We start from the raw sequence: 24,391 nt of genomic DNA on the forward strand, positions 1-24,391 counted from the left end.
AAGCGTTGGAGGCAACATGGTGAAATAGCTCAGATGCTTTGATTTATGGCGCGACCAATTGCAATGGACTGGAAGCCGTGCGACTGTATGGTGCGAAATATTCCGAATGCTGGACGCTGGTCGCCAACGAACAACAGATAGTTGTGGCGGAAGAAGCGTTCCCGAAAGGGCGCAGAGTACGCCGAAGTACACAAGGTGTATCCCGCGCCACCCATCCGTCTGGCGCACTATTTACTACGAAGGGACGCATCCGTTTCATTCCCAACGCGTCCAGGCACTGCAACCCAGGGACTACCACAAGCGCACGGGATGCAGGAATCCAGTGGAGATCGAAGCTTCACAGCCAGTGTCTTCACCGACGAGGCTGCGTGCTCACTTGACGGCGTGATGAACGTTCACACACACCAGCACACAGCACGTGGGCGGATGTGAATCCACTTGCTACACTTTCGCCTGTCCCACGGCGCGAATTTCCCCTTAACGTGTGGGCTGGCGTCGACGGAGTTACTTGAAGGGCCTCGTGTGTAGAACACCTGCTGCATCACCTAATGAGCAGGGCTGTTGCGGCAGCAGAATGTCTTCGAGATAAACGAGGTATCTTTGAGAAGTTGTGCCGTTGAATGCGGCGTCGATGTCTGGCGTGTCACGATGCATCTCAAAACTCTGAACATCTCCTGTAGTGACCATCCATATGTAGCATGTGACTATACAGGGTGATTCAAAAAGAATACCACAACTTTAAAAATGTGTATTTAATGAAAGAAACATAATATAACCTTCTGTTATACATCATTACAAAGAGTATTTAAGAAGGTTTTTTTTCACTCACAAACAAGTTCAGAGCTGTTCAATATGGCCCTCTCCAGACACTCGAGCAATATCAACCCGATACTCCAACTCGTTCCACACTCTCTGTAGCATATCAGGCGTAACAGTTTGGATAGCTGCTGTTATTTCTCGTTTCAAATCATCAATGGTGGCTGGGAGAGGTGGGCGAAACACCATATCCTTAACATACTCCCATAAGAAAAAATCGCAGGGGGTAAGATTAGGGCTTCTTGGAGGCCAGTGATGAAGTGCTCTGTCACGGGCTGCCTGGCGGCCGATCCATCGCCTCGGGTAGTTGACGTTCAGGTAGTTACGGACAGATAAGTGCCAATGTGGTGGCGCTCCATACTGCTGAAATATGAATTGTTGTGCTGCTTGTTCGAGCTGAGGGAACAGCCAATTCTCTAACATCTCCAGATACTGTAGTCCAGTTACAGTAGCACCTTCGAAGAAAAAGGGACCAAAAACTTTATTGGCTGAAATGGCACAGAAAACTTTCACCTTAGGCGAGTCACGTTCATACTGAGTTGTTTCCCGCGGATTCTCAGTGCCCCAAGGGCTGCGAACAAATGCTTGCTGGATGCGTGCTACATTTTCATCACTCGTTCTCGGCCGTCCAGAACTTTTCCCATTCTCTGTAAACTGTTTATACCAACGTTTAATACACCACCTATCAGGAGGTTTAACACCATACTTCGTTCGAAATGCACGCTGAACAACTGTCGTCGATTCACTTCTGCCGTACTCAATAACACAAAAAGCTTTCTGTTGAGCGCTCGCCATCTTAGCATCAACTGACGCTGACGCCTAGTCAACAGCGCCTCAAGCGAACGAATGTACAACTAAATGAAACTTTATAGCTCCCTTAACTCGCCGACAGATAGTGCTTAGCTCTGCCTTTTGTCGTTGCAGAGTTTTAAATTCCTAAAGTTGTGGTATTCTTTTTGAATCACCCTGTATAACTGGAACGCCACTTAACACCCCCGGACGGCCTTTGCCACTCCATTTCCTGTGTGCCCGACGTGCCTTGTCAGTTCGTAAACTTTAAAATCACCCTTTAGATTTGAAGACGAAACACATCCGTCATTAAAGTTAAGATTGCAGTTTTTATTCTTACCAATCCATTTATGGCCAAGAATAAATTCAATAAAAAAGGCAGAACAGCGACAAGTAGTCGTTGGTAGCCTACCTCCCTTGTGGGTAACTAAATAACCGGTAATTAAACTAGAGCAAGCGTGATTTCCTATTTTTTCCTTTCAGAGAGGTCACAGTTCGTAGCAATTGACGGAAAGTCATCGAGTAAAACAGAAGTGGTTTCTGGCGTTCCCCAAGATAGTGTTATAGGCCCTTCGCTGTTCCTTATCTATATAAACGATTTGGGAGACAATCTGAGCAGCCGTCTTCGGGTGTTTGCAGACGACGCTGTCGTTTATTGACTAATAAAGTCATCAGAAGATCGAAACAAACTGCAAAATGATTTAGATAAAATATTGGAATGGTGCGAAAAGTAGCAGTTGACCTTAAATAACGAAAAGTGTGAGGTCATCCACATGAGTGCTAAAAGGAACGCGTTAAACTTCGGTTACACGATAAATCAGTCTAATCTAAAAGCCGTAAATTCAACTAAATACCTAGGTATTACAATTACGAACAACTTAAATTGGAAGGAACACACAGAAAATGTTGTGGGGAAGGCTAAGCAAAGACTGCGTTTTATTGGCAGGACACTTGGAAAATGTAACAGACCTGCTAAGGAGATTGCCTACACTACGCTTGTCCGTCCTCTTTTAGAATACTACTGCGCGGTGTGGGATCCTTACCAGATAGGATTGAGTACATCGAAAAAGTTCAAAGAAGGGCAGCGCGTTTTGTATTATCGCGAGAGAGTGTCACAGAAATGATACAGGATTTGGGATGGACATCATTAAAAAAAAAAAGGCGTTTTTCGTTGCGACGGAATCTTCTCACGAAATTCCAATCACCAACTTTCTCCTCCGAATGCGAAAATATTTTGTTAACACCGACCTACATAGGGAGGAACGATCAGCACGATAAAATAAGTGAAATCAGAGCTCGTACGGAATAATATAGGTGTTCATTCTTCCCGCGCGCTATGCGAGATTGGAATAAGGTGGTTCGATGAACCCTCTGGCAGGCACTTAAATGTGATTTGCAGAGTATCCATGTAGATGTCGAAGTTAGCAGCTACACTGCTGAACTGGTATGGATCGACAGAGATAATAAACATAGTTTAGTGGGTTTTAAATGCATTTTCTTACTGGAAGTTGAGCGACCCTGCAGCTCCCCGTTTTGAGCCTCCGATGCTCAAGGAACTCAAGTCTATGCACGAATGTGAAGCGTCTTGTCTGCAAATGCCTTGAAACGAGGCCCAGTGCTAAACATGTTTACCGGACACTGAGTTCCAATGGTGAGTGTTAGGAAGTGATACTGGTAATTACGATCTATACCAGCGCTCGACGCACCAAATTATTTTTCTAGTGCACAATACGCACGCTTATTTTCACAGGAAAGCGTGGAATCTACGAACCTGTTGAGTGTTTTTGTTTGCGATAAGCGTGCGCGGTCAGCCACTTCAGAGAAGACCCTGGCCCGTGCAGCGTCAGCGATAAGCGTTAACATAAACAGATGGCGCCTGCAGCGTGCGGATTCTGCGGGCACCTCACACAAGCAAAGCAAACCAGGAGGCCCCTCGCCGCTTTACCTCCACAAGCGCGCCCACGTACAGGGCTGCAGAGCAAATATTTCGATAGCAGAAAGCGCCACTGATACGCGGATTTCACAGATCGGAACGGCAGTCGGGGAGGCTGCCTTTGCAGTCCACATACACAGAGTTTCGAGTTTCAAACGTGTATTTACAAAAGGTGTAATTTCAATTGAACGATTCCTACTGAGAGTACCACAAAGCAGACTAAATTATAGCGTCAGTGCTGTTTGTAGCAAGAGGCTAGGGTAAGTAGTTTAGGAGGTATCGTGGTTTGAAAATTGTAAACTACAGTTGTCTGTTGCATGTTGTAGCACAAACGAATGAATTTCAGAGATGCGTTATGTGCAGCCCTGCACGGATATTAATACGTCTCCGAGGGTGTCGTGTTCTTAAATGGGGGCATTCATTACCTCGGATAAACGAAAGACAAAGGTGAATACAGTATCCTTCTGGGATCTGACCCATAAAGAACCAATGTATCCTCAAAACCTGTGCTCAAAATGACTACCACCAACGTTAGTAGAAGTTTGCGATCTGCAATGCAACGACTCTTGGGCACGTTCTAGCATTTCAGCTGGAACTGCAGCGCAAGCAGTAGTAATACTCCGTTTCATATTATCCTTAATTGTTTGAAGGTGGTTATGTCCATTGGGATATATTTCTCGGCGTACGCTGTTCACAAACGACATACTTCCTACATTCTCAATAGACCACGAGCACGTCCGCTTTTTTCCGCATTGGGAAATGCCGTCTTCCAACCACGACCTACTACTACATCCACTGATCACACAGTAAGTGACAACAGAGAAGTCGCGACGCTGCCGCAGTGTACACACAGCACAATTTGTAAAGTACCGCAACGTCGTCTAGCGTCTAACAAGGCGAACTCCCGCCGCACCCCCCCTCCCCCCCCCCCCCCCGCCAGATTTAATGGTAAAATGGGGCAGTGCACAGCCCACCATAAACTGCGCACAGATCAAGCAAGGAAACAGGAAGGTGTGCTAAACTGTGAAAAAAAAAAATCTGCAAAATACAAATAGTGAACTGTTCAAGATGTACAACATCGAGCGAATTGTAAATAACCCAGTGCTGATAACTGCGAAGTTGAGCGCCCCACAAAGCAACGCACCACCACCACATTTTGCAGGACAACGCTCAAGCACGTATAGTGCAAGCTGTTACTGACTTGTTTGACTTATGGGGCTGCTAAGTGCTATACCACCTATTGCACTCCCCTGACTTAAGCCCTCGTGACTTCAACTCGATTTCTAACCTTAAGGAAACACTTCACGGCATTCGCTTCAGAACCGCGCCGCTCGAACTGTCAACACAACTGGTACTGCTAAGAGTATCCTACGACTTCCACATCGCTAGCAACGGGTTATACAGAATGCTGGTGACTACTTTGAAGGTCAGTAAAACTTTGAAACACGTATTTTGTACGAGGTGTAAATAAATAGTTGCCACTATTTAAGTTTCAACCCTCGTATACTGAAAGGCATGAGGACTAGTCGGCCACGCACGTATGTTGAGAACATTGAGCGTTTCCGAGATCACACGGAGCCCTCAAACCCACGAGACGGGCAAGCCAGGAACTTCAACTTTCTCAAAGAACGGCGCGGCGTGCTCTGAAACGATGACTGCATACAAAGCCTTACAAGTTGCAGTTATTGCAGCAACTGCGTCTCGTTGACCACGTCAGAAGATAAGAATTTTGAATTTCAGTTTTCCACTCATCTTTTCGGACGAATCAAAGTTTCATCCATCGGGTAAGGTAAAACGAGCACAATGTAAGAATTCGGGCGGTACAAAACACTGGCTTGATCGTCGAATATGAAGGGGCACACCGGAACAGTGTTTTGTGCCGATCCTGGTCACAAAAGTTTATGAACCTTTCCTTTTTGCGGAACGAACTGAGAGGAATGTCGCACGTGGAAATGCTACAAAACTTGCTGCCTCCTCACCTTCACGAACATTCAAATGATTTCATTTCTGTGCATGACTGCGCGCCGCCTCGCTTTCACGTTGAAGTGCTGTGTTGTCTTAAAACCGCCATACATTGGATTGGATAGGTGGGCAACGATGTCTTGTTCACTGCTTTGGGCCTCTACGGCCACCATACATCACATGTGATTTTTGATGCGGTAGTGCGTGAAAGAGTCCTTGTTCCACCTATGGCAGCTACTTTTCTGGGTCTGAGAAATCGAATTGCTGAAGCTGTCGACTGAATAAACAGTGAGTTGTTGATTGGTGTGTGGAATGAAATGGACTAGCGTTTGAATGTATCTCTAACAATGCATGGTTCTAGTGTCTATTATAAGGGACAGTATCGATCCTACGTACAGCGCCTATTGTTGTATTCTATAGCGTCTATTGTTGTACGGTATAGCGTCTGTGCGAACATAAAACTTTTAACCTTCCTCTTCTTTCTTTTACGGTTAACCTGTAATAAACAACTGACACCCGTTCTTCCTTTCAGTCCCGCCGTATTTGTGGCAGCTGCTATCCAGCCCTGCGAAGGCGGAGTACGCTGGTCCACGACAGCTGTCGCCACTTTCGCTAGGCGGTTTTAATCTGCGGTACGTGACGGGGGACTCTGCGTCCGCCCTGACAGCCAACACAGGCCGACAGCCGCAGACACCGCCCGTCAGCTCGCAGCAGGCACGTCCTGTCCGTCCCACACCACAACTAAACTCTGCAGCTCTGCCAGTGTCCACCTTACACACACAGGTGCGGCTGTGCTACACATATGGGCGTCTGTAGAAAAATGTCTGAGGGGGTCGGACGCAAATTGGGAGCAGACAAGTAAGCTGCTACTGGCTGAACAATAAATTTAGCGGATTTACAGTAAATCAACCTTATAACTGTGAGATAATTCTGTAATGAAGAAAAGCTCCTGTACTCTAAATGTGCCCCCCCCCTCCGCCCCCCCTTCCCATTACATGGACACCTATGAGTACATTTATAGGGTATACAGCTGCCCCTACCGATCGGTTTTATGCAACCCGCAATCCCTTTAAAAACCACGCGCAAATTATCAGTACTACATGAAAATGAAGAGCACTTTCTTCCAGGAAAACGAACGTAGTTAATCTCTGTATTCGGGTACATTTTGGCTGGAGGCAATAGTTTTCGAGTAACTCGGGAACAACGCGTTTGATGGTCAAATGTCACTTTTGTACGTTTTTCTTGAATAATTTCCAACAAAAAGGTCGTGCTCACTTTTTCTCTAGGACTAATAGTTTGTGTGTAGCAAGCGAGACAAAATGAAAATTGTGTGTATGGCAACTGAATGCTGTGTGGTTTGCATACAACCCAGTGGCAGCGGGTTAGCTGAATCACCCTACCATCTGCCGCACAAGTGGATAAGTGCAACACGGTATCGAAAATACTCGTCAGTCTAGCTCTGCTTTCCGTCATTCTACGCGTGTTTCATTAGTCCCGAGGAATACGATGGTCAGAAAACATTGGTTTCACACTTTCGTAATGTAGTGTACTTATGCATACTTCGCATTGCTAAACAGCGTACATTCCAAACCTTAGACTGCTTTGTTGCTTATTTACTACTGCAATCTACTTATGTTAGTCCGATGACTTTCTTTAGTTTATGATAAGCAAAAGAGCGGACTGTATTGAGTGGTGTTAATGTAAATGTCGCATGACTAGGGCCTCCCGTCGGATAGACCGTTCGCCGGGTGCAAGTCTTTCGATTTGACGCCACTTCGGCGACTTACGCGCCGATGGGGATGGAATGATGATTAGGATAACACAACACCCAGTCCCTGAGCGCAGAAAATGTCCAACCCACCCGGGAGTCTAACCCAGGCCCTTAGGATTGACACACGCTCAGCACTCAGCTACCAGGGGGGCGGCCAGTGGTGTTAATGTTTTATCGTATATAGGCACATGAAAACTGTATGACTGGGTGGATAGTAAATTAACACTATAGTAAATCTAGCAGGTGTGCTTTTGGTCAACCAAAATTATGGAAACTACCTCTCGCCGTGCATCTGCAATGGAACGTACACCGTCCGTACGATATCTATTACAAATTTTGCCTTAAGGCAGTGACAACCGACAGTGCTGAAACCGTGAAAACTTAACGCTTCTCAGCGACTAAATGACAAATGGTTTAAGTGGCTCTGAGCACTATGGGACTTAACTGTTGACGTCATCAGTCCCCTAGAACTTAGAACTACTTAAACCTAACTAACCAACCTAAGGACATCACACACATCCGTGCCCGAGGCAGGATTCGAACCTGCGACTGTAGCGGTCGCGCGGTTCCAGACTGTTGCGCCTAGAACCGCTCGGCCACTCCGGCCGGCACTAGAAGACATCCATGTTAGGAATTCGTAGGTTGTACACAAGAGAAATTAAGACAAAGTTAGTGAATACTTGAATCGTGCATAATTTATACATGTGTGAGGGTTGAATGAAAATTAATTCCTCCATCTTCGTTAATTGGGTTTAGATGGGAATATTTTAATAAATCAAACGCAGAAATAATCCCTAAAATGTGATCTTTAATTATCAATTTTCACTTTTTCACATAATCGCCAGCCAAGTGGATAGATTTGTGCCAACGATGAACAAGTTTTCTGAGGCCGTCACGGAAGGAGTCGACACACTTTTCTCGGAACCACAGTCTCGCAGTCCTCTCAATGTTTTCAGAAGTATAATTGTGTCCCCGCAGATCGTGTTTCATTATCACGAACGGATGGAAGTCAGACGGTACTAAATCTGTGCAGTATGGATGCCGTACGGTGGTGAGATTCAGTCTTTGAAGTTCTGCTGTGGCAGCACGTGAAGTGTGTGGTCTCGCAGTCATACTGCTGGAAAACACATCCCTTTTCCTTTCACATACACGCTATCACCATAAACTGCGTTCATTAACTGATGAATCTCCTTGGGGATGATACCTTCTGTTGCCAAGAATTCAATGACTGCACGTTGCTTAAATCGCACTGACCGGCCGTCGGCACAAGATTCCACACTTCACACCGTTCAGTGCTAAGGCTTCCCGCCAACTAGAGCTGTAGAGAAGAGGCTACGGAACAAGCCAGTACATGCCGCATACCAATGCTGCCAACTGTTGGAGAGTTACGATGGTGGAGACATTACTTTTCAGTCAACCCTGGTTATAAGACGGTTCGAACAGCAAAACGAATTAAAATGCGACCGCTAACGTATTTTTAAGAACGGTTGCACTGGTTGACACTTATTCCACACATTAGAAACATGCGTCAAACAGTAAGTACACTACTGGCCATCAAAATTGCTACACCACAAAGATGACGTGCTACAGACACGAAATTTAACCAACAGGAAGAGGATGCTGTGATATGCAAATGATTACCTTTTCACAGCATTCACACAAGGTTGGCGCCGGTGACGTCACCTACAACGTGCTGACATGACGAAAGTTTCCAACCGATTTCTCATACACAACCAGCAGTTGACCGGCGTTGCCTGGTGAAAAGTTATTCTGATGCTTCGTGTAAGGAGGAGAAATGCGTACCATCACGTTTCCGACGTTGATAAATGTCGGATTGTAGCCTATCGCGATTGCGGTTTATCGTATCGCGACAATGCTGCTCGCGTTGGTCGAGATCCAATGACTGTTAGCAGAATATGGAATCGGTGGGTTTAGGAGGGTAATACGGAACGCCGTACTGTATCCCAACGGCCTCGTATCACTAGCAGTCGAGATGACAGGCACCTTATCCGCATGGCTGTAACGGATCGAACAGTTGGTCGACGTTTGCAGCAGCATGGACTATCAGCTCGGAGACCGTGGCTGCGGTTACCCTTGAGGCTGCATCACAGACAGAAGCGCCTGCGATGGTGTACTCAACGACGAACCTGGGTTCACGAATGGCAAAACGTCATTTTTTCGGATGAATCCAGGTTGTGTTTACAGCATCATGATAGTCGCATCCGTGTTTGGCAACATCGCGGCGAACGCACATTGGAAGCGTGTATTCGTCATCGCCATACTGGCATATCACCCGGCGTGATGGTATGGGGTGCCATCGGTTACACGTCTCGGTCACCTCTTGTTCGCATTGACGGCACTTTGAACAGTGGACGTTTCAGATGTGTTAGGACCCGTGGCTCTACCCTTCATTCGATCCCTGCGAAACCCTACATTTCAGCAGGATAATGCACGACCGCATGTTGCAGGTCCTGTACGGGCCTTTCTGGATACAGAAAATGTTCGACTGCTGCCCTGGCCAGCACATTCTCCCGATCTCTCACCAATTGAAAACGTCTGGTCAAAGGTGGACGAGCAACTGGCTCGTCACAATACGCCAGTCACTACTCTTGTTGAACTGTGGCATGGTGTTGAAGCTGCATGGTCTGCTGTACCTGTACATGCCATCCAAGCTCCGTTTGACTCAATGCCCAGGCGTATCAAGGCCGTTATTATGATCAGAGGTGGTTGTTCAGGGTACTGATTTCTCAGGATCTGTGCACCCAAATTGCGTGAAAATTTAATCACATGTCAGTTCAGGTATATTTGTAGAATGGATACCCGTTTATCATCTGCATTTCTTCTTGGTGTAGCAATTTTTATGGCCACTAGTGTATTATTCTCTTAATAGCCCTCTATAGTGCCGTCGGGCATTTCTCGATATCTCTGACACCACTGAATGTGGCAGCTCTCTCCGTAAACCATCAGTCGTCCGCGAGATCGGGGCAACAGCCGACCGGACGGCGGAGACGAGCCATCCGTCTGACACACCTGTTGAGTCTGTCGTTTGGCAGTTACGCGTGAAGCACACAGCAGGTGGCTTGCCGCGCCCAGTGGTGGTACAGGCTGACTTCTAGCACGAAGCTGCGTGGCTGTTGGCGCGGGATGCAGCCGAGCCGAGGCCCGCCCGCCTTCCTCCACAGTGGAGCCGCAGCTATCGATTCCGGCAGACTGCTGCGGCCCCTGTTCTGCAGAGCACAGGCAGAGGTGCTGGCAAGAGGCGTGCGCGTGGCAGCCGGGGCCTCGGCGGGCAGGAAGCCGCCGCTGCCGCCGCCGCCGCCTTATCCGCCGGTCGCTATCGGCCGCTTCCGGCACCGACGAGCCGCTATCAGACGGGGGGAGGCCACGACGTCGGGACCACAGATTTACTTCACACTTCTTTAGCACGTCACTGGAAATGGAAATGCCGTGTGGCTAGGGCCTCCCGTCGGGTAGACCGATCGCCTGGTGCAAGTCTTTCGAGTTGACGCCACTTCTGCGACTTGCGTGTCGATGGGGATGAAATAATGATGATGAAAGACACACAACACCCAGTCATCACGAGGCAGAGAAAATCCCTGGCCCCGCCGGGAATCGAACCCGGGACCCCGTGCGCGGGAAGCGAGAATTAAAACAATGTTCAAGTAGCAAGGTGCACTACTTACTACGTCGATTCCGAGAAAATCGCAAGATAAATTTTACGCGTCTACAATATAATTGATTTAAATGAAGCAACAAGTTTACTGTTACCAGTCACTGTATTTATACGAGGCATGTCTTCAGACACTGCTTCCACTCCAACGGATTCCAATGCTCAATGTGCCATTCCTTCTCACACCATGCAGATTTAGGTGCATTACATTACATCTGCCAGATGAGTTTGATTCTAGGAAAACTAAAGGCACCGCAGTAGCAAGTCCGACGCTGTGAATTTTAATGGAAGCAAGACAAACATCAAATGGTTCAAATGGCTCTGAGCACTATGGGACTTAACATCTATGGTCATCAGTCCCCTAGAACTTAGAACTACTTAAACCTAACTAACCTAAGGACAGCACACAACACCCAGCCATCACGAGGCAGAGAAAATCCCTAACCCCGCCGGGAATCGAACCCGGGAACCCGGGCGTGGGAAGCGAGAACGCTACCGCACGACCACGAGAAAGACAAACATCAAGACACCATCTACATACAGCAGTATACACCTAGGAAAAAGCGACCTCGAATTTAAAATTGTGAAATGTGTTTGACATTTCAAGAATATGTTTATAAACTGTAGGGAATGACATAAAATATACGAGGCACGTTTTTTTAAGTAACTACCGTTTTGAAATTTAAGACGTCCTAAGATATCTCAAGAATATCATTTTTACATGGAAGCCTGTACCTTAATCTAGGCACTGACGCCATTACAGTCTGATTCTTCCTTGTTTACGTTGTGCACTGAGTGTTTAAGATGCCTCCGATAATCGTGAGTCCCGCTGACTTTGAAGTACTGGCTGTTATAAGATTTCTTAGTGCTAAAGGCCTAAAAGCGATCTTTGGAGTTTACGGAGAAAACATTACGAGTGATGGAAGGGTAAGAAAGAGGGTGAGAGCATTTAAAGATCTCCGCACAAATGTGCATGATGAACAACGGAGCAGGCGTCCTTCGGTCGTTAATGAAAGTTTGGTGCAGGAAGTGTACAATAATGTGAGAGAAAACAGACACACTACCATTTCCTCCTTGCGGGATGACTTTCCTAATGTTTCTCGTAGTGCTTTGTATGGCATTGTGACCGAGCACTTGAATTACCGAAAATTGTGCTCACGTTGGGTACCGAAAATGTTGACGGATGTGCACAAAACCGAACGTTTAGACAGTGCATTGACTTTCCTCGAGCGGTACCACAACGATGGTGGTGATTTCTCCAGCCAAATTGCTACGGGCGATGAAACGTGGGTGGCCTACGTCACACCAGAATCAAAGCAACAGTCCACGGAAGTTGAGCAAGAGCATCGATTTGCTGCAAGACAATGCCCGTCCGCAATCAGACCAAAGATCCCATCACATCTTTCCGATGGGAAACTCTAGATTGTTCTCCGTACGGCCACGATCTTGCGCCCAGTGACTACCATTTGTTGCTGCACTTTAAGAAACACCTGGGCGGTCAGCGTCTTCAAGACGATGACGAAGTCAAAACAGTGGTGATGCAGTGGTTAACAAGTCAGGCGGCAGACTTCTATGAGGAGGGTATTCAAAAACTGGTACAACGTTATTAGAAGGGTCTCAATATTGACGGAAATTATGTAGGAAAGTACACTGAGGTACACGCTTTCATGTAAAAATAAAATTGTCATATCTTTGCAAGTCTTTTTAATTTCAAAACGGTACTTACTTAAAAACACGCCTCGTATATCCACGACGCGTTTCAAAGGTGGATTTACATTTGTTAGTACGACGTATGTACGTGTGATGTGTTGTGACATTGTAAGGGACCTGTGACCATTACAGTGCCACAAATTCCTCCAAAAAATCGTAACCCAACACACACACACACACACACACACACACACACACACACACACATCATACTAACAAATGTAAATCCACCTGATGATAGAAGTTTAAACCTTTGAAATGCGTCGTGGATACTAATAAACAGTGACTGGTAACAGTAAACTTGTTTCATTTAATGTCAATAAGTCACGGTGAAGCCTAACCTAAAATGTTCGCATTGAAAGATAACTGAATTATCTGTACGAAGGTGCAGGACGCAAGAAGTCATGGTCGTCAACTGATTACCGTTCTAGCTTCGTAAGGCGAATGAGTATGAGGCGACGGTTCGACTCTGCTCAGACTTATTTATTAACCTATATATTTTCATCACTGGTCATATTTAATTTATACATTTGAGACGTAATATAATGAAAAAGTGTATTTGCACGAAGTTCATCTACAACGTGTGAATGTCGAGAGCATGTCGGACGAGTAATTGCACTGAGAATAACGTTATTCGCATCATTATTTATCTAGGTTTGACTTGGGCTTTCCAAGCCTGTCGCTCGTACTTGAAAATTTAATTACAAATGGTAAATAATCAATAAGGAGTGAAATTCACTAAAACTTCATTCCCTTTTAAATCTAGTATAAAATAATGACCAGTGATAAAAACAATATAGATAAAACAATATGCATTAGCGGGATTCGTACCGTCGCCTCGACCAAGACCCTCCTACTAAGCGCGAACGCTGACCACTTAACCACGACTTCTTGCGGCCCGCACCTTCGCACGAATACATCAGTTATACAATAGGCGCGTAAAATTTGTTGCGGCTTCCTCGGAATTGTCTGTGAAGTGCATCTTATTACTGGTACATTACGTTTTTTTCATGTGCCTACTGAAGGCGCACAAAGTGTGAAGTAAACCGGTGATCCCAACGTCGTGGTCCCCCTTGACCAGCTGTGGTGTACGGGGTTTTAGCGCTTCACGCTGCTCTATCCCCTTCATCTATGCACAACTACTCCGTGTAACCTGCTTATTGTAGCTATGCGTTTCTCTGCCTCAAGAACAACGCAGAGGGAACACTACGATTTTCAGACGGAGAACGAAGTACTCGTATTGAAAAAAGGACAGGGATGTAACCAATCGTCCCTACTCTTCGGTCCATACATCGCAGAACCAAAGACTGAAATGAAGGAAAGGTTAAGGAGTGGAATTAAAATTCAGATTAAAAGATATAAATCTTAAGATTCGCTGATATTGATATCCTCAGAACGTAGAATTACACGATGTGTTGAATGGAATGGCGTAATCAGTACATAATATGGATTCGAGGGCAAACGGAAGAGAAGTGATTATCAGAAACAATACGAGAAGTAAAATAACTTATCAAAATTGATGATCCCAAAGTAGACGAAGTTTACATTTGTGCTACTGTGGAAGCAGAGAAAGGTATGACCAACGAAGCGAGGAGAACAAAAAGCACACTAGCGCACGCAAAGAACATTCCTGGGCAAAAGTAAGACTACTAGTATCGAACACTGGCCTTAGTATGAGGAAGTACGTTTGGAGCACAGCATTGCATGCTAGTGAAAAGAGGGTTGCGGGAAAACCGGAACAGAACAAAATTAAGCGTTTTCGATGTGATGCTACAGACGAATGTTTAACATTAGGTGGACCGATAAAGTAAGAAATGAAGTTCTCCGCTGAAAAGGAATAACGTCCATGGTACTATAGGGCGCTGCAGAGGGCAAACTGTAGCGGAGGACAGAGACTGGAACACCTCCAGCAAGTAACTGAGCATGTAGGGTGCAAGTGTTAACCAGATGGTGAGGTTGGCACGAGAGAGGGATGCATCAAACCACTCAGTATGATGTACGCTCCTCTCCTTCCCTAACAAGTCCAATTCCCTACATTAGAAAACTGAACATTCCTTGATGGCTTAGGGTGTTTCGTAAGTACTGATCCATTCTTCTAATAAAGCAGTGCCACGTTCAACAAATGTTGACCCACATATTCATTTTTCCCGCAGATTCGGTCAACATTTGTAAAACTAATTCCTGTCTCTCAAACCCCACGCAATGTGGAGAGAGGGAGGGTTTTAGTTTTAGAGAAGCAAAATTTACGAAGTAAATAAGTATTTTTTATTTATCCGGAACCATTTTCCACGCCAAAATGAGAACATGGATTTTCTTGAATTACAGCGCAAACTATCAGGAATCAAAACAAATGTTTAAGACAAAATGTACATAGTTTTTTTATGTAGAATGTGATTCTGCAATTAAAAAATGTGGGTTCCCATCTGAAATTTTATAAAGTTGCCACCCGCCCCACCCCACCCCCAGGGGAGCTGGGGTGGGGGCTAATTTTGCCTCCAGTAGATGTCTCCTCCCCCCCCCCCCCCCCCCGAAAAAATCAACTTTGGATTCTACACATTTTTTCGTGTGAAGCTTATTTTTCGACTTATTCTGGTATGTGAACTTAAAACTTACACCCTGTACAGTAATTGTGAATGTGGAAGACTGCTGGCAGCCAGCGGCGGACACTTACACTCGGTAGGCGTTGATGGTCTTGGACATGATGCGGTGCTGCTGGCGGCGGCGGCTGGCGCTGTGACGTCAGTGCTGGGCCCGCCGGGTCATCCTAAGCTACGGCGCGGCGCTACTGCTACTACACCTGCGAACACGCCCACAATGCCATCCCCCGCCTGCCGCTGCTCGCTCGCCGCCAGGGCCGCCCCACGTGCACACCGCTGCCGTTCTCACCACGAACGTTACGCCCCTCGATATATCTGGAATCACGTGCCGTCCCTACACCAAAAGGTGTTCATCTCAGAGCTGTAATGGTTCTTGAATTACGTAACCATTACGGCACCTCACCTCAACCTCTCGATACCAGCAAAATTCTACTGTATTTCAGTGACAATATTCAGATTTGATTTTATTAATGTAGAGGTACTTCGATACATCGATATGTATATATTGCAATGATATTTTGCTTATGTGTGTTCTTTCTTTTGTCTATGTTCTTTGACGTACTTGTAACTCTGATTCTTTAGGCGCGAAAGCGGTTATTAGAGAGTCAAGTCATGGTCGTCATGTTGAAAAGACGCAAATTGTAGTCGGTTTATGAAATGTGAACTTTAACAGTGAGGAAGATATTTTCAGGTATGTTTCATATTGTGATGTTGCAACAAAAGTAATAAAAGAGTATAACTTAAATTCGGAGTGCTGATTACTTTTTTACATCACCATTGTCCTAACTTGCAAAAGTTTAAACCTTAAGAATGGTTTATGAAACACATGTATAAAACTTTTGAATATCGCAGAATAACACCTAGGCCTCTTTGCATCCGAGCTTGGAATCGTCACTACCTAGATTTTCGACGATTGAGCCATGAGTTCACAACGAGACCAGCGTGGGAAACACGAAAAGATGAGTGTCTAGTTTATCCATTATTTCATGAAATGACTTAACTGTGCTCTAATGACACCTGCCACATAATATAACTTTGTTGTTGCCCGAAAATGCAATATTTAGCAGCGTGAGCAACATTACAGTCATAATTTCTGACCTTTGTTGTGTTATGGTTGTTAGAGAACGATAAAATTTAAAAGGGATGAAATTAGGATCCGACGGCGACGTCATTACGGATCGAATAAGCTCCGATTGGAGAATGGTAGGGAAGGCGCATGACGTGCTCAAAGAAATCACAACATTCGTTTTCAGTGATTTAGGGACGCCAAGGAAAACCAAATCCTGACGGCTGGACGGAGATTTCAACTGGCGTCTCGCCGAACCCTATTTCTTTTAACAAAATCGTGCACGAATTGCTTGACACAGTTGAACCTCGCTAATCCGCCCCCGGATGTTCGACTCCCCGCTTAGTCGGACCGTCCCATTTCCGGTGTTTGTTTACCTATAAGGACCGCTGCTACTGTCAGGACTGGACCTGTCGATGGCTCATCGCCTGCGACATGGATCAGCAGGCAGTCAAACGTTGCCAGATGCGATGGTTCGATCACTTTTAGGATCACTTGCTTCTATTAGTATTTTTGTGCACACTTTTTTTATAAAATAGTTGGCAATGTTTTTATATATATTGAAGTACGTAACACTAAATTATGGAACCAACTAAATGTGAACATGTGATGCTCTCTTTGCATGTGGCGGTTGATCCCAGTGACGCGGATGGATCAGTGCAGCTCATGTTGGCCGCACAACGGAAACAGGAATAATTCATGACCAACGCATTGAGGCTGTAACTCGAGCAACCGATAAGAACTACAAAGACGATAACGAAGACAATGAACCTAAGGCTCGAGTATCACATACGGATGCTAAAAATGACTTTCATATAGCACTTCGATACATCGAACACAGCTCTACGGCTACCCCAATCGATATTTTGTCGATTAGGTAATGGAACATAGTGGCATAATCAAAGTTGTCGCCTTCAACACAAAATGAAATTAAATATTTGTCATTAAAACCAGAACTTTTTTTTTACCGTGTGATTTCTCATGTTTTAAACAGTTAAGTGCAAATCAGCTGCGTGTACTTCACTACTGTAATACACATGCGGAACTTTTACTCACAGTAACGAAACCTTACCGTAAGATACTGACGTATTTTACGGTACACGCGCTACTGTACCGTGCTCCGGTCGCGTTGGGACGAAGTAGGGAGGTTCTACTGTAATGCAATTTCAGTAGGACTCGACAAACGACGAAGTACCACAGACTTACCCTCAGGTTAAAAATGGCAATCTCACTACCTGTACAAACATTCTGAAAAGTGGACACGACGCCCTCATCCGACCATCCCAAGGCTGTCATGGTTCAATCCGCCAGTATGGAAACGAAATTCCTTGATAATGGTTAACCAGCTGAGCCTCCCTAAAATCTTCCTTCAGATCCTTAACACAGGAACTTTAAGGATAGTTCTCACTGTGATTGTGATAACGTCTCTCAAGGGAACGCCAGAAACATTCATTTCACATGCAGGAAATACTGAAACTCATCAGTTTTTCTTTCTCGTTATTCGACTGCAGCATTAGCTCCCCAAGTACAGTGACTCTCATACGTTTTGAGACGAACACTGTCTGGGTATGAACGAATTTGTGATGGTTAATACCGAAATAAAGATGTAGGGCTGCAATCACGTATGTTTGCTTGTTTACAAGAGAACAAGACCCATTTCTTACTGCGATATATGAAACTCTGCACTTCAAAAGTTTTGGGACAAATGTCAGGGTGCACATATGTTATTCGTTACTTCCTGCGATGTTAGTCATTACCTGTCGAGAGCTCAAAGGAAACTTGTGTGTTTGTATAAAATGGTATGTAGAAGTAATAACAGCACTTTTGAACAGCGGCAGTTTGTAATATTCCACCACGAAAAGGTAAGAACATGCCGATAAATAGTAACGTTACTCAACATGGAGAAAAGTACTGTAAAAAACCGTCCGTCGATATGAAGACAGGATAGAAAATCTGCCACAGACAGGCTGTCCAGGAATATTTCAGAGGAGAGAAAAGAGGGCAGTAGTACAAAAGGTCAAGAAAGATCCACTAATCACAGACAAACTGCCATTGAAGCTGAGGAAGAGTTTGGGAAGGAAGCCAGTTCTAGCAGAATCAGATGAATGATGTACAGAGAAAATTTCCGTGGGCGAACTGCAAAAAGCAAGCCCTACATCAGTCCTGCCAATAGGAAGAACAGGCTGCTATTCGAAAGGGAACACAAGAGCATGAAGCGGTGGTATCATGTAATTTTTTTCCGGTGAATCAAAATTTAACATATCAGAACAACAAAGTAGTTTCAGGGGTAAGACAAGGCTGCAACCTGTCTCCACTGTTGTCCATATTATTTATGGATCATATGTTGAAAACAATACACTGGCTGGGTGAGATTAAGATATGTGAACACAAAATAAGCAGTCTTGCATATGCGGATGACTTAGTTGTGATGGCAGATTCGATTGAAAGTTTGCAGAGTAATATTTCAGAGCTAGATCAGAAATGTAAGGACTATGGTATGAAGATTAGCATCACTAAAACGAAAGTAATGTCAATGGGAAAGAGATATAAACGGATTGAGTGCCAAATCGGACGAACAAAGTTAGAACAGGTGGACGGTTTCAAGTACTTGGGATGCATATTCTCACAGGATGGCAACATAGTGAAAGAACTGGAAGCGAGGTGTAGCAAAGCTAATGCAGTGAGCGCTCAGCTACGATCTACTCTCTTCTGCAAGAAGGAAGTCGGTACCAAGACTAAGTTATCTGTGCACCGTTCAATCTTTCGACCAACTTTGTTGTATGGGAGCGAAAGCTGGGTGGATTCAGGTTACCTTATCAACAAGGTTGAGGTTACGGATATGAAAGTAGCTAGGATGATTGCAGGTACTACTAGATGGGAACAATGGCAGGAGGGTGTCTACAATGAGGAAATCAAAGAAAAACTGGGAATGAATTCAGGGCGAACAGGCTTAGATGGTAGGGTCATGTTACATGCATGGGAGAAGCAAGGTTCTCAAGAGACTCATGGGTTCAGCAGTAGAGGGTAGGAGGAGTCGGGGCAGACCAAGGAGAAGGTACGTGGATTCGGTTAAGAATGATTTTGAAGTAATAGGTTTAACATCAGAAGAGGCACCAATGTTAGCACTGAATAGGGGATCATGGAGGAATTTTATAAGGGGGGCTATGCCCCAGACTGAACGCTGAAAGGCATAATCAGTCTTAAATGATGATGATGATGATGATGAACAAAGAGCTGGAAGAAAAGAATATGCAAGCTACAGTGAAACATAGCAGGGGCCATGTTGTTACTGTTTGGGGTTGTATGTCGGCCCAGGTCTTCATTGACGAAACAGTGGATGAAAATATATAATTGCAGATTCAAAGGAACAATTTGAAGACGATAGAAGAAAATATGGGAACTGGAGACTGTTTCAAATTTTGTCAAGCCGACCACCCCAAACATGCCGCCTCTACAGTACGTAGTGGCTCCTGTACAACTGTCCAAAAGTTGTCAGTCCCCCTCCACAAAGTCCGGACATCAACCCCATAGAGAATTTATGGAATGCCTTAGAAAGAAATACTCGAAAAGTCTCGATACAGTCCAAACAAGGCGTGGGGACACGACTCCAAGAAAAATGAGAAAAATCTAAGTATTATGTACTTACAGACGCTTGTGCAAAGTATGCCAAAACGGCTGATAAGTGTTACAACGTCGCAGTAGAAGTACAAAGTACTAATTCATCATCATTTCATAGTTTTCGGTTTATTTCTGCACTTTGGTTGGTTTAAAAGAGGGGGAAAGGGACCAAACTACGAGGTCATTAGTCCCTTGTTTCTAATAATACAATGCCACAAGCATGAGAATAAAAAAGACGAGAAACATAACATAGAACGGAATGAAAGGGAAGACCGCAAGAGCGAAGGGAAGACAAAGAACACTAAAAGGAACAATGAGGACAAGAAAACAAAGAGACGCAAGAAAGAGAAGAGAGTGAAACAATGAAGCATATTACAGTGGCTGGCCGACCACGGAAAATAAAAAGGAAAAGCCAGCCACTCTTCAACACATTAAACCTCCACCCTAAAAGCACTAGCGTGGAGGACACACAGAGACAAAGGACACGAGTTAAAACTTAGATCAAACGATAAAACCCACCCTCACGAATAAAACGTTAAGCTAAATCAGCCATCGAGTCCGGTAACCGAAGATTTCGTCGCAAGGCAGTCAAAGTGGGACAGTGCACCAGAATATGGGCCACTGTCAAAATGGCTCTGAGCACTATGGGACTTAACTTCTGAAGTCATCACTCCCCTAGAACTTAGAACTACTTAAACCTAACTAACCTAAGGACATCACACACATCCATGCCCGAGGCAGGATTCGAACCTGCGACCGTAGCGGTCGCGTGGTTCCAGACTAGCGCCTAGAACCGCTCAGCCACCCCGGCCGGCGGGCCACTGTTAACCGGTCTCCACATCGACACTGAGGTGTCTGCACTTTGTCCCGAAACTTTTGCAAAGGTATCTGTTATTTCACATAAATATGAAATTATTTGTGTTTTTGAGTCATTAAATGAAGTAAAACGTTCAATTTATTACTCTCTGAATATTCTGTCTGTCGGAATAACAAATATACGTTTGTTTATCTGTTATCTCTGAAAGTAAAATTTCTCTGCCTCGTGATGGCTGGGTGTTGTGTGCTGTCCTTAGGTTAGTTAGGTTTAAGTAGTTCTAAGTTCTAGGGGACTTATGACCACAGCAGTTGAGTCCCATAGTGCTCAGAGCCATTTTTTTGAAAGTAAAATACAAAATTATTCTGTTTGTACCGAAACTTAAGAAAGGCACTGTAAGTAGTAATTCTGATAGCTACGACTGATTCATATCCGCAGAGCAGTCGGTGCTTACGTAAGCGATATCAACATACCGACGACCTTAATTCTGCAAGGTATCTCTTACATAACATGTTTAGTATTTGACGAAGCAATTTTTGTTTCAATTGCGCCATGGGTTATTGAGTATCCGAGGCCAACTGAATTCTTTCGCACGTATATTGTTCTTGTTACGAGTTGATTAATCGTATATACGACAGCTATTCCGAAAGTATGGTCCGATCGGTCGTGAAACATAGCACAGTGTAGTAGATGTTTTATTTGAACTGTTCGCTAAACCTTCCAGCCACTTCACACATTCGCCGCCCCGACATGGACATTTGTTGCAACATTCTACCAACTTTCAAGTACCCTCGTCATAGAATGCATCCGCCTGTTCTTTCCGCCACTTCTCTACACTGGTCTGAAGCCCGTTGTCTGTACCAAAATATTGTCTTCATAGGCAGCGGTTGGTGTGAGCAGACATGATCAGAGGGAGCCAATTCCAGGCTGTAAGGTGGGTGATTAAAACACTTCGCCTCGAAAACGCTGAAGGCGTGTCCTCATTGGCCCTGCAATGTGCGGCCGAGAACTGTCATGACATCTACATGGATACTGTGCAAATCACATTTAAGTGCCTGGCAGAGGGTTCATCGAACCACCTTCACAATTCTCTATTATTCCAATCTCTTATAGCGCGCGGAAAGAACGAACACCTATATCTTTCCCTACGAGCTCTGATTTCCCTTATTTTATCGAGGTGATAGTTTCGCCCTCTGTAGGTCGGTGTCAACAAAATATTTTCGCATTCGGAGGAGAAAGTTGGTGATTGCAATTTCGTGAGAAGATTCCGTCGCAACGAAAAACATCTTTCTTTTTATTACTTCCAGCCCAAAACCTATATCATTACTGTGACACTCTCCCATATTTCGCGATAATACAGAACGTGCTGCCCTTCTTTGAACTTTTTCGATGTACTCCGTCAGTCCTATCTGGTAAGGATCCCACACCGCGCAACAGTATTCTTAAAGTGGACGGACAAGCGTATCGTAGGCAGTCTCCTTAGTATATCTGTTACATTTTCAAAGTGTCCTGACAATAAAACGCAGTCTTTGGTTAGCCTTCCCCACAACATTTTCTGTGTGTTCCTTCCAATTTAAATTGTTCGTAATCGTAATACCTAGGTATTTAGTTGAATTTACGGAATTTAGATTAGACTGATTTATCGTGTAACCGAAGTTTAACGGATTACTTTTAGCACTCGTGTGGATGACCTCACACTTTTCGTTATTTAGTGTCAACTACCAATTTTCGCACCATTCAGATATTTTTTTCTAAATCGTTTTTCCTATTTGTTTTGATATTCTGATGACTTTATTAGTCAAACGACAGCGTCATCTGCAAACAACCTAAGACGGCTGCTCAGATTGTGTCCGAAATCGTTTATACAGATAAGGAACAGCAAAGGGCCTGTAACACTAGCTCGGGAAACGCCATAAATCACTTCTGTTTCACTCCATGACTTACCGTCAATTAGTACGAACTGTGACCCCTCTGACGGAAATGCTTGACAGGTACGTTTTGTGAGGGTTGCACGAAACCTCGCAGTGGGCATCACACTTGGCGAGAGACATTGTTTTACGCATCCCTGCGTGCTCAGAACTGGAAACGAGCGACGTGACGCTGTCGACAGTGCTCAACACCCGCGAAAAGTTTCACCGGATTTTCGCGACCTATCGGACCTTACTTTCCGGGCAGCTCCCGTATTTTGCGTTACTACCGCTACGCCAGACGCTTGCTTATTTCTCAAGTGTTGTCCCACAGAGGCGGCAGGCGCCGCAGTGGGCGTACAGAACACCCAGCACACGCCACAGGCAGAACGCAGCGCAGATGGCTTCTGAGCAACAGCATCGATCGGCGGGTGCGGCAGTGACCGCTAAAAGCGTGCGCTCGACAGGCCATTAGCCTTCCGCGGTCGCCTCTGGACAGATGGCCGGCAACACCGCAGCTCGTTTTGTAACATTCCGCCCCCTCTACCTGCCCAGTAATTTCCACACATCGCTGTCTCCGACACACTACCGCGCAATTCACTTTTCTGATTTTAGAGGTTTCAGTCAGTCACCACCTCCGGCTGCCGTTCGAATGACTAATCCCAAATTATTTACACTGAAAATGAACCTGAAAGAACATCATACATACCAAACAATGCAATCCAAAAACGTATAAATCCGCGAAGCTGGCGCGTCATAAGCTGTGAAAGACAATTCAGCGACTGGTACATTGGCTGACAAATGACAGTCACTCTGAAAATCAAATCTCCCATTTCGCACGCCACGTTTTAGAGATCAACAACTTCGTTAGGAGTGGGAAGATCCTCTGGTGCAACAAATTCCACCGACTGAGGTCTTGCCTCGAGAACTGTTTTCCAACAATGAGATAAATGTAGAACGCAAAAACCTCGAAATTTAGGGCGGAGTTCAATGCGAGACGCCTCTAACAGTTTCCACAACGAAACTGTCTCGAAACCTGGCGGAAAATCCAAAGAGATTCTGGTCGTATGGGAAGTATGCTAGCGGCAATAAACAATCAATGCCTTCTCTGCATGATAGTAATGGAGATACTATCGAAGACAGTGCCGCCAAAGCAGAGTTACTAAACACAGCCTTCCGAAATGCCTTCAGAAAAGACGACGAAGTAAATATTCCAGAATTCGAATCGAGAACAGCTGCAGACATGAGTAACGTAGAAGTAAATATCCTCTGAGTAGTGAAACAAAACACTTCATAACAGCAAGTGTTCTGGTCCAGACTGTATACCAATTACGTTCCTTTCGGAGTATCCTCATGCATTAGCTCCAAGCTTAAAAATCATATACAACCGTTCGCTCAACGAAAGAGGCGTACCTAAAGACTGGGAAGTTGCACAGGTCACTCCAATATTCAAGAAAGGTAGTAAGAGTAATCCACTGAATTACAGGCCCATATCTTTACAGACGAATGGAAAAACTAGTAGAAGCCGACCTTAGGGAACATCAGTTTGGATTCCGTAGAAATATTGGAACACGTGAGGTAATACTGACCCTACGGCTTATCTTAGAAGCTAGATTAAGGAAAGGCAAACCTACGTTTCTAGCATTTGTAGACTTAGGTAACGTTTTCGACAATGTTGACTGGAATACGCTCTTTCAAATGCTGAAGGTGGCAGGGGTAATATACAGGGAGCGAATAC

At 44.9% G+C, this 24,391-nt stretch overlaps 1 protein-coding gene across 4 annotated transcripts in view; it reads right to left on the minus strand.

Moving 5' to 3' along the window:
• LOC124550931 (kinesin light chain) overlaps nt 1–24,391 on the minus strand; it is a 396,765-nt gene that overhangs the window by 214,928 nt on the left and 157,446 nt on the right. The window contains exon 2 of one of the 4 annotated variants that reach the window (XM_047125728.1): nt 15,323–15,448. The exons of the other annotated variants lie outside the window; for them this stretch is intronic. Within the exon in view, the coding sequence (XP_046981684.1) occupies nt 15,323–15,351 (29 nt within the window). The 5' untranslated portion in view covers nt 15,352–15,448. The remainder of the gene's footprint in view (nt 1–15,322; nt 15,449–24,391) is intronic. 4 annotated transcript variants of the gene reach the window in all.

This window comes from Schistocerca americana, chromosome 9 (genome assembly GCF_021461395.2).
Source record: "Schistocerca americana isolate TAMUIC-IGC-003095 chromosome 9, iqSchAmer2.1, whole genome shotgun sequence".
NCBI classification, from domain to species: domain Eukaryota; kingdom Metazoa; phylum Arthropoda; class Insecta; order Orthoptera; family Acrididae; genus Schistocerca; species Schistocerca americana.